The sequence below is a fragment of the Myotis brandtii genome, unplaced genomic scaffold (genome assembly GCF_000412655.1).
Source record: "Myotis brandtii unplaced genomic scaffold, ASM41265v1 scaffold708, whole genome shotgun sequence".
NCBI lineage: Eukaryota > Metazoa > Chordata > Mammalia > Chiroptera > Vespertilionidae > Myotis > Myotis brandtii.
The window spans coordinates 3739074-3750949 of record NW_005370777.1 but is presented as its reverse complement, the minus strand read 5'-3'; the positions used below and the strand labels follow the sequence as shown (position 1 = coordinate 3750949).

The 11876-nt window shown below is 35.3% G+C and overlaps 1 protein-coding gene across 2 annotated transcripts in view; it reads right to left on the bottom strand.

The window, feature by feature from the left end:
- CDK17 (cyclin-dependent kinase 17) overlaps positions 1-11876 on the bottom strand; it is a 65975-nt gene that overhangs the window by 27824 nt on the left and 26275 nt on the right. The window contains exons 2-5 of one of the 2 annotated variants that reach the window (XM_014530040.1): positions 10967-11075; positions 10057-10221; positions 6149-6282; positions 4378-4503 (exon numbers count right to left, since the gene is read on the bottom strand). In XM_014530040.1, the coding sequence (XP_014385526.1) occupies positions 4378-4503; positions 6149-6282; positions 10057-10180 (384 nt within the window). In that variant the 5' untranslated portion in view covers positions 10181-10221; positions 10967-11075. The remainder of the gene's footprint in view (positions 1-4377; positions 4504-6148; positions 6283-10056; positions 10222-10966; positions 11076-11876) is intronic. The other variant, XM_005882359.2, reaches the window with a different exon arrangement.

Genomic DNA, 11876 nt, shown 5'->3' with positions numbered 1-11876 from the left:
TGGCTGGCCAACCTCCCGCATCCCTCCCCGGCCCCGATCATGCACCGGTGGGGTCCCTCGGCCTGGCCTGCACCCTCTCGCAATCCAGGACCCTTCGGGGGATGTCGGAGAGCCGGTTTCGGCCTGATCCCACAGGCCAGGCCGAGGGACCCCACTGGTGCACGAATTCGTGCACTGTGCCCCTAGTATGCATATATGCTTAACTCATGGGCACAGACAACAGTGTGGTGAAGGCCTGGGTAAGGATGTGAGGGGGGAGGGGGATCAATGGGGGAAAAAGGGGACATCTGTAATACTTTCAATAAATATAAACTTTAAAAATAATGAGAAGGATTCAGCTAAGAGGAAGACCAAATATACATGAATGTATAGAGATAACAAATATTCTAAGCCTCCTGAGGAGATGGGATAGGAAGGTCAATTCCTCAATATTAAAACCAGGAAAGAATAGAATGAGTATAGATGTAGGTAGATTTGTACATTTGTTACTCAAGAAATAATGGCTTCTTTCTTCCTTATCAAGTAGGAGAAGAGACTGTCTGCTACGAACGAGAGGGGAAAAGTTAACCAAAGAAAGACAGTAGGGTAGCCACACAGTATTTCTTAAGTTGACAATCATCTGTAATAATAAAAGCATAATATGCTAATTAGACCGGACATCCTTCTGAATGACCTTCTGAACAAAGCCTGGGCTGTGGGGGAAGCCCGGGTCCTGGGTGCCTTCTGGCGGCTGGAGGGAAGCCCGGTTCCTGGGTGCCTGCCGGTGGCCGGAGGGAAGCCGTTGCCGGCAGCCGGGGGAAGTTAGGCCTATTCTTGCACGAATTTTGTGCATCGGGCCTCTAGTAAATTTATAAAAGAACCAATAAGCCCTATTTATGTCTTTCTCCAACAGAAAAGAATTCTGTGACTTGTTTCTTAATTCCTACCCAAACAAAGGATTTGTGTTATTTTTACTAGTCTACTTATCATACATTGCTAATATTGAAAACATAAAGCTTTATACTTTTAGAAAGACAAAACTAAAATTTTATATTTTATCTTGAAAAAATATTTTTTAGATAAAGTGTATATTATCCATAGAAACATAAGCTCTAATACATGTGAGGAGTATTTTTCTTTTTCCATCTCCTTTCCATTTCTCTCTAACTGGCTCCTTCATACATAAAGTTAGGTTATTAAAGAATATAAAAAAAAGAATACATTTCTAATATATTTCAAAAGAAACCACCTTTTTGTAGGTTAGGTGAATAATGAAAGGGATGCATTAATAGAAATCAAAACACAGCTGGCATGATTAATCTGAAATCTGTAAGCCATTTCAGATAAAAAACCAAGGGAGGTGAGTGGGAACACCCAATCACAATAAAAACTAAAGTCACTTGTAACATTTATTAGAGGGCACTGTTTTCCTTAATTTCATGTAGACTGAAAAAGACAGCTTTAAAAATGATAGCTTTAAGAATTACATGGTGATCGAATCGTACTTTTAGTCCCAATCTGAACATTTAATAACTTCAAAATGTATTCTAAGTACCAACCTTGGATAAAAATTGATAGCCAAAGAACACTTTTAACCAATAATCAAATGACAAAGTTGTTTCGACACATTGATTGGTTGCTTCCTGCACGAGCCCCAATGAACCATACTGGATCCATCCTATCCTTTCAAGCCCTATTCTTTAATATTAATCCACATTTACCCTTCATATCAGTTATAATGATACCTACAATTATACCTTTGGCGGGTTTTATTCCTCACTTGAGGACATGCTTAGAGAGAGGAAGGGAAAGAGGGGAGAGGGAAAGAGAGAGAAACACTGATGTAAGAGAGAAACTTGGACTGATTGCCTTCTGTAACCTCCCAGACTGGGGATCAAACCTGCCCTTACCAGGAATCGAACTGGCATCCTTTAGGTATATGGGATGATGCTCAACCAACTGAGGCACTCTGGCCAGGCTATACCACTCGGTTTTTTAATACGTGAAGTTTCCTCTGCTTAGAACACTCAACCTGACAAATTCCTACCCATTCTTCTAGAGCCAACTTAAGCACTATCTCCTCTACAAGCCTGTGATGTGCAAGGACATTTTATTTGCTATTTTTGTTGTCTCATAGCACTTTATTATTACTTTTTAAATTTATTTTTATTGATTTCAGAAAGGAAGGGAAAGGGAGAGGGAGAGAGAAACATCAATGATGAGAGAGAATCAGTAATTGGCTGCTTCCTGCATGCCCCCTACTGGGGATCGAACAGCAACCTGGGCATGTGCCCTTGACCAGAATCGAACCTGGGACCCTTCAGTCTGCAGGCTGGCACTCTATCCACTGAGCCAAACCAGCTAGGGCTCTCACAGCACTTTATATGTACCTCTTCTATAGGACTACAGCCATCCAAAAGAAATCCTCACATATACAATCACCTGCATTTATGTTGAAGATGACACTGCCCTTTCAATAAACAGTACAGTGGGGCCTTGACTTACGAGTTTAATTCGTTCTGAGACCGAGCTCATTAAGGAGCTCGTTAACTCAAATTACTCTGTCAACTCAATGCAAAAAATCTGCCGAGAGACAGCTGGTATCTCAAAAAACTCGTTAGTCTGGACACTCGTAAGTCAAGGCCCCACTGTATTGGGTCAATTGCTACATGCTAGAAGATATTTGCAAGACATATAACTGACAAAGGTCCTTTATTACGGAATGTATAAAAAATTCCCATAAATCAATAAAAGGCAGAAAACCCAATAGAAAAGAGATAATAGACCTGAGCAGTTAATTCACGAGAATATCTAAATGCCCAATAAACATCAAGAAACATTATAAAGTGTTCAACTAGCTGTACACCTGAAACTAATAAAAAGAAAAATTAACCCCTCCCTCCCAGAAATCTAATTAAAAGAAAATTTTTTTAAAGTGTTCTAAAGTGTTCAGCTTAGTTTATGCGAAATTGAAAAATAAAACCACAAATAACTCTCATCAGAAAGTCAAAAAATTTTTTAAAAGGGACCATATCAAAAATAGGCAAGGAGAGCAACTAGAACTATCATGTACTGGTGATGAAAGTATAAACTGGTACAACCACTTTGGAAACTGTTTTGATAGTATCTAGGCAAGCTGAACATATGCACATAATCTTATCCAACAATTGCACTCCTAGATATGCACCCAAAAGAAATGCTTACATATGTTAACCAAAACACAAGTACAGATATGGTGATAGACGCTTTGTTTGGTAAGCCCAAAACTAAAACAACCCAAATATAAGTGCCCATCAACAGGCGACTGAATAAAGTATAATATATTCATACAATAGAATAACATGTGACAATAAGAACAAATGAACTATAATTACATACAACAACCTAGATAAAACACAAGCATACACTGAGCCAAAGAAGCCAACCACAAAAAGAATACATATTGTATAATATATGTAAAAATCTTGTATAAATACACATTTATATATTTGAATTAAATGGGGTTTAATAATTTATATATTTTTAATTAAAGTTCAAGTCTAAATAAGAATCAGAAAAGGAATATCAAAAGCATTTTTAAAATAAGAACAGGCACACAAATGAGGATTTTAAGTCTTCCCAGATATTAAAATATACTATAAATATAATATAATCAAACAGTGTAAAACATTAAGGACAAAATTAATCTTTGGCATTACGAGGCAGGGATAATGGCTAAAGTTGAGGAAGTGGGTCTCAAAAGTAAACATAGAGGTGGCAGGAGGGGGTTTTTGGATTTCTGAAATTTCATCAATCTGGGTACTGGTTATACAGGTATGTTAACTCAGCAAAAATGCATTGAGCTACACAATTATGGTTTATGCACTTTTCTGTATATCTAATACATATCTATATATAAAAAAGCCTAAGCTACTATTACGACGGAAAGACTGGACAATCAACTGGTACCTATGACACGCTTTGACCACCAGGGGGCAGACGCTCAACACAGGAGCTACCCTCTGGTGGTCAGTGCACTCCTACAGCCAACCTCCCACAGTCCCTTTCCCCAGCCGACCAGCCCTGATGGGCCCCAATCGGCTGGGAGGGACCCCACCCGTGCATGAATTCATGCACCTGGCCTCTAGTCAATATATTTTTATATATCTAATACATATTCTGTACATCTAGCATATATCAATAAAATTTACCAAAAATAAAATAGAACATAGCTTAAACCCTATTCTAATATGCATCTTTAAACCCTTAAGAATGGAAAACAAAAAAATCCAAAAGGAAATGTAGTAAAATTTAGCTAATCAAAAACTAAATATAAGAATTAATATAAAATGTTTACACCCCATAAAAATCAAACAAAGCACATGTGATGGTGTAGGTTATAAGCAACTAAAAACTTACTAAGGAAGCTCTACGAGATCTTCGGCTCATTGGTTGATCAAACGGTGGACTGTTTATCTGAAACTTTTCAAGATATCCATCAGGTATTCTGATATCTGCAGGCAGTGATAACCGTTTATTTAAATCCTAAAAAAAATAAAAATATTTTTGTAGGTAACTACAAACAGAAAAGGGCATTTGGCTTTTGAATTCATGGGCTAAAATATATTATTTCTTAGTGATATGTAACTGTAAAGTTTTATTGTAGTTACAAAGTTATCTGTATTGATTATATATAATATACTGAATGCAAGCATATTTATTCTAAGCAAAAGTACACAATGCAGTTTTATAGAAATGATACTCTGTAACCCAGCTATTTCTGAACTTCTTTCAAAATGGAATTTACCTTGACATTCTTTTATCATATAGTGGGAATTGGCAAAGAGTACCACAAAATGTGATTGGTTTAAATGAACTAACCAAGTAGATACTGTATGATTTTGTATACAACCCAGATACAACTGCAATTTTTTATTATTGCTACATCAATGGACAGAAATAAGCAAAAGGCGTTTCTATTTCGTTTAATTATGGAATATGAACTGGAAAAAACGCGAAAGGGAATCTTGCTTATATTATCACACCAACTAACATAAATCCTACAAAAATAAATCCCTATTATTCATAATAGTAACAAAACCATGAAACAAAATTGAGAAGTATAGAGACTGTATAAATACTTGAGTTATATGACTTAAGTATAGAAATATACCATGTTTTCAAATGATAAGATTAAATAATAAAGATAATGGCTCTCCATATTCCATATTTTACATATCCCTGGACAAATCATAATAAGATTATTCTTAGAACAAAACATTTAAAATTAATCTAGAAGAATTTTTATTATTATTGTGACATAAATTATACAGTGATATTAACAGTTATCAAGTTGACCTCAAGAGATAAAAATATTAATTCATCATTTAGGAAACTGATATTGTTTTCCTTAACTGAATCAGAAGCAATCTTTATCAATGAAAATGCAATCAAAAGATATCCTAATCATCATCATCTCAACTCAACAGCACCGAAAAGTTAACAATACATACTCATTTTAAAACATGCCCAATTTTTTTTAGAGAAAACTATTTTAATCGACAGTATTCTGAAGTGATAACATTCATAATCAACTTCTGTCCTCAAGCTTATACATAACATTCACAAAGAAAAGGAAATGAGCTCTTCATTCTTCCACATGGAAAAATAACTTATATGTGCTACAGAGATTAGTAGGTATAATGAACCATAGAGGAAATGATACCCACATTTATAATGTAAGGCAAGAAGAATTGATGCTTATTTTATGCATGTATAACTTTTGAAATTTGAAATATTTATAAAATAAAATATAAAGTATACAGATGAATCTCAAAACTTAATTAAAATAATATTTTCCAAATAGAGTATTTTACTAATATAACATTCTGATTTCCAGAACTTCCAAAAATTCACATTTCCCTCACAGAGAACCTACACAGTGTTTTGAAAAGTGTTAAATATAATTAATGCATGCTTGCTTTGGGATAGTAGATCATTAGAAAAAAAAGAAATACAAAACTACTCTTCACTAATGCAGAGAAACAATTTTCTTTCAAGTTTCATTTGCCTTCATGAAAATTTTCAAATAGGCATTTAGACTGTTTGATATATACATGTATATTTACACACACACACACACACACACACACACACACACACGGGCATAGTTATAGTTATTAATGGTTACCTCCATTGAGATCCGTCTATGTATACGATTTCTAAGACAAACACCTGTAGGTGATTGGACTTCATCAGATGATGTCCCAGAAGCTTGGTCACTCTCACCATCTGATCCCATTTTTAGATTTTCATGAACAATATCTGTATTAGAACATGAAACATTTACTTTGCAAGAGAGGTATTATTACATAATTTATTACTACTACAGCAAGATGTAGATAGCAAACACATAAAGAATCATAGCATAAAAAGTCATGTACATTCTGGGTACCATGGTGTGCAGTTAATAGATTGAAAAATACTAGTAAATGTCTTAAAACACTAGTAAGCACTCCTTTTATACTCTCAGATTATGAAAAATTAGGGGAAAACTAACATTCAAGATAATACCAATGTTGAATAATAAAATTAGAGACTGGAAATAACAATGAGAATTATTGAAGTCAGTTCTCTCATTTTTCAAATCTGGGAACTGAGACCGTGAAAGATTAAATGACTTTCAAAGGTCACACAGCTTATAGGCAAAAACAGAAGCCTGGTCTTTTGCTATTATTTAGTTTAGTATTCTTTCCATTAAAATAATGTGCCATTGGCTCCACAGCCAAATGAATTAGTTCTTTACAGTTACTCTTCAAAACTATGCTGATGTGTCATCACTCTGAAGTTTTTCTACTGCTATGCTCACACTGTACCTACTGCACTGAACAGCATTTTGTGGTTCATGTAATTTTACACCAAGCTGTGGATGAGATCCCTGAGGGCAGGATTTGGCTTATTCACTTTTGTATTCCAGGAATTTAACAAAGTGCCTGGAACTTAGAAAGTGCTCAACAAATTCCAATGAATTAAATAATAACTAAAAATCAAGAAATAAACTAGATAACTGGGACTTTCTTTTACAAGTGAAATGTTATATAAAAGAAAATGCCAAACAAAAAACATTTTATAATAAATTTGAACTTTCATAAACAATATTTGCTCATAAAAATATGAGAACTGCTTAACAAAAATTAAACGCAAGGATCTCATCCAGTCTTAGAATTCATACATTTCTGTATTTTGCATTACATTCTTGAGAAAATGTATTCACACTAAAAAAACAAAACAAAACAGTTGCAAATGGCAATGGTTTTTAAAATATATTGACATGTAATTTAAGAATACAAGTACAGAGATTTCTGGAAAAATTTTATACTGAGATCTGAACAAAAAATTAACTTGGCAGTAAAAGTCAATGTACTGGAGACTGATTCTTGATCTTATGATATCTAACATCTGAGGCAACTATTCTTCAAAATCTGAAAATCTAAAGAAAACTTTGAATAAAAATAATACTTTAAAATGTATAGCTTAGTTTGCAAGAATGTATACATAATACCAAGGAAGCAAAAACAGAGAACTGAAAACCCAAAGTTGCTATGCACAAATTGACTGTCACTTTCTTAAGAGGGGCTGCTGATCTTGGTTAAGAAGATGCTTGGGTTTAGCTGCCACACTGGAATAAAAGATGAAGCCCTGGTATCCAAGCTGCAAGTGAGAGCTTCCTGCAGAAAGGCACAATACTCCCGAAGTGCTACAACTTCAGTAAAGGGCAGTCTTAAAAAACAAATCTGTTCTACTGCACAAAGACTACAAAGGAGCATATTAATTTCAGACTATAAATAAATATTTGAGTACTCCCTGACTCAACAAAAAAACTGCTCATGTCATTAACAAACAATTGCAGTTCCAACATGAATACTGGTTGATATTTTCATTTCCGAAACAATGCAGGCTTATGTGAAAATTCCACTCATTTGTCATTGGTGTGAGCAACTTCTTTGCTGAATCAGGTAATAGTTTTTAAGTACTAGACGAATATTTATTTCTGAAATTGCTCAAGCTTTGTGCAATTCACAATGTAAAAGCTACAGACAGAAGGCATTTTTTAAATGTAATCTTCATTACTAACATTGTCAACGTCACTCTTTTTTAATTTTTAATTTATTTATTAATTTAAGGGGGAGAGAGGGGAAAGGGACAGAGGAAGAGGGAGAAGGAGAAAGGGTGGAAGGAAGGGTGGGAGAGAGAGGGAGGGAGAGAGGAGAAAAGGGAGAAGAAGAAGAAGAGGGAGAGAGAAAACATCAACCTACTGTTCTACTCTCTCTGCACCCATTGGTTGATTCTTATATATGTCCACAACCTTGACGTATCGTAACAAGACAACACTCTAAGTAACTGAACTACCTGTCCAGGACTTAACATCACTTTCTTAAGTTTAGACCAAGGGTCAGCAAACATGATTGTTTTGTATGGCCCCTGAACTAAATATTAAAAATCGTTTTTGCATCTTTAGAGTGCTATTTTAAAAGGAAGAATATGCAACAGAGACCATATGTTGTACACCTGAAAAATTTACTATTTGGCCCTTGACAGAAAAAGTTTGCCAACTCTTGGTCTACCAGTGGTCGGCAAACTGCGGCAAAATACCGACTTCTGCGCATGGGCCACGAAGTTTCAATCGCACTGTACGTGCGCGCGCCCACAGTGGTATTTTGTGGAAGACCCACATTCAAGGGGCCAAAGAGCAGCATGTGGCTTGTGAGCCGCGGTTTGCCGACGACAGGTCTAGACAATTAACAAAACAATAAATCAAGTCCTGATCTAAAGTGTTTTCCAATTTCTGTGGGGTAAGTACTCGCTCCATACCAACTTCAAGCTACCAACATGACATCATTTAACATGTATTTGGGAAGACATATGTAAAACATTACATAGTATTTTGACTATATATATACAATAGAAATGAATAACCCCCAAAACACTGGTAATAGTAAAGTACAATAAAGTAATTAGGAAATAATTATTTAAGTATTCATTCCCGTTTTTTTCCATTTAGCTTACCGAATTGTTTGTATAATTTAAATTTTACTAATGGCTATGTTTAACAATCAACTTGTAAAATTCCTGAAAATTTGACAGTCATCTGTCATGAACTAGTGTGAATCAACTCCAAACATCATAGGGTTATACCTCTAGTGATAAAGGCCACACACAATTCCCATAAATAAAACCTTCCAAAATTAACGAAATACATTAAGAAATAATCTACCAAGGCAAGAGTAAGAAGCAGACAAGAGCCCTCAGAAACTTCAGTAAATATAATTGTCATAAGACTACAAAATAATTACACTTAGTTATTTCAGAATAAAAACATAAGCCACCACCAAACAAAGACCAGAGAAATAAACAGAACCTTGCAAGTATACATTTTTCCTAGATATTTAAAATGATAGTAACATAAGAATAACAAATCAGGTGCTAATCATATATACTAATTATTGTACTGGGTTATCATATGGTGATAATCTGGAGTTACCAGGTATAACCCTAAATTAAGCATCACCTCAAGCTGCCATATCTTTAAATCTTGCATACACCTCTCAAGTATGTTGTTTTCTTCATGGTGGACAGATTTTCAAATGTTACTCCTCTGTAGTGTCAGTACTACTACTCTCTAACACAGCGGTTCTCAACCTGGGGGTCGAATGACCCTTTCACAGGGGTCGCCTAAGACCATCGGAAAACACATATATAATTATATATTGTTTTTGTGATTAATCACTATGCTTTAATTATGTCCAATTTGTAACAATGAAATTGGGGGTCACCACAACATGAGGAACTGTAGTAAAGGGCCGTGGCATTAGGAAGGTTGAGAACCACTGCTCTAGAACCTTCCATCTTTCTGCTCTCTCTCTTATTCTCAACTTGATTTTTATCTTACAAGACAAATCAGATAATGCAAGACACATCAGATAATAAAGGCTGGCTGACTTCCATATACCTAAAACCTACTAGCTATGTACACGACCTACAGTAAGAAAGTTAAAAAAAAAAAACAAAACCAAAAAACTAGACAAATAATTAAATTACCTAATCTGCTTCCATTTCTGGGCATTGCCATGAAGGAGCCAAGGCTTCCTCCAATAACACTATGTGGTCTCCGCAATGGGGGCTTCTTGAAGGACCCTGTGTACTGGTGTAGGAAGGAATGCATGCTGTGAGAGGTTGGAGGCCTGCCATTCTTCACAATAGGCTCTGTGGTTCACAGCATCCAAAAATCATTCCATTAACAGCCCAAAGTCCAGGACCACATGAAAAGAATTGAGAAAGCAAAACAGAAAACAAAAGTTATAACAGAGATCATTACATTTAACCTCATTTCTTTGGCTATCGATACAAAGTACTAGAATTAAAATAATTTATATGAAAAATACTTACAGAAAATACTGATTTGAAATTGGCTTAGTATTGATCTACTTCTTATATAGTCAAAATTATTTAGCAATAACCACACTACTATAACCTATAGATTTTTGATCCATTTGCTTATTTTAATATATCTCAAGACTATTTCCACAGTATTCCTATATTTACTGATTGCCTAGTGCATGCTGTAGATTGTAGAAGATGAAAAAACATGGCCCTGGCAAGAAGGAACTTATATCCCTATTTGGTAAACGTTCAAAAAAGCATGTCAGTTAGTGAATAAAACAGAAATACTTAAGTACAGCTCAATGCAGAGGTTCTAAAATTTATTACCTCAAATTTAGGATTTTTAATATAGTTTAAAATCACAGACAAATAAACAAGCAGAAACATTTTTAAATGCTTAAAAGTTTTTTAATTATAAGTAGGGGAAAATCCTGTTTTGTAATATTTACAGGGAATCTCATGACTCCTTCCCACCTCCAAAAATGAGTTCTGATATAGGTTAAGGACATGATGAAGTCTTCTGCAACAAACCATTAGTCTTTCATATTAGAATTATGTTTTTACTGACATAGTCAAGGAATTTAAAAAGGAAATGGTCTTCTCTGAATATCTTCTCTTCTAAAATGAAGCCAGTTCTTCTTTTGTAGCTGATAATCAGGAATAAGGGATTTCCCTACCTGTAAAGGATATCAGACACCAAGAACAAGTTGGCGGGAGCGGGGGCTTAGATCTATAGAACAAACCAAAGTATAGGCCTAGGGAAAATGAAACAGTGAGGCCACCTGTCCTGCCCCTCTACTGATAACGGCTGCCTAAAAGAAGAGCGGAGAGGGAGGATGAGGCAGAAGGGTCCTCGAGGCTCACACAAGGCCCAAGTCATCTAATATGGATAGAACACCAGACTGGAGGCAGAGAACATACCCAACTAGTTATAGAGAAAATCTGTCCAAAGTGTGCCATAGACTCTACATTCCTTGGCAGTAGCTGGGCTGATCAAAAATTTGAGGATCTTGCCCAGCCGGTGTGGCTCAGGGATTGAGTATCGACCCATGAGCCAATAAGTAACTGGTTCCATTTCTGGGTTGCAGGCTCAATCCTCAGAAGGGGGTGTGCAGGAGGTAGCTCTCATATCAATGTTTCTATCTCTTCATCCCTCTCCCTTCCTCTCTCTAAAATCAATAAAAACATATTTTAAAAAAAAGAATTTTGGGATCTTTACATAAACCTAGTAAGAGAATCAATGATTTAATAATGAATGGGGAGGGGTATCTAATATAAATGCATAAATTAGTTGCAAAAACTATGGGATACAAGCTAGAACACTTAAGAAAATTTTTCTCTTTCTGGGTTATAAGATTTCAGATGTGGAGTAATAAAATATATAAATATTCTGTCAACAAACAACATTTGTTTTAGATGCTCTGTAAAGCTGTCCTGGGGAACATGCTTTATAGTCCTAGTGAATATAGCTAAAAAAA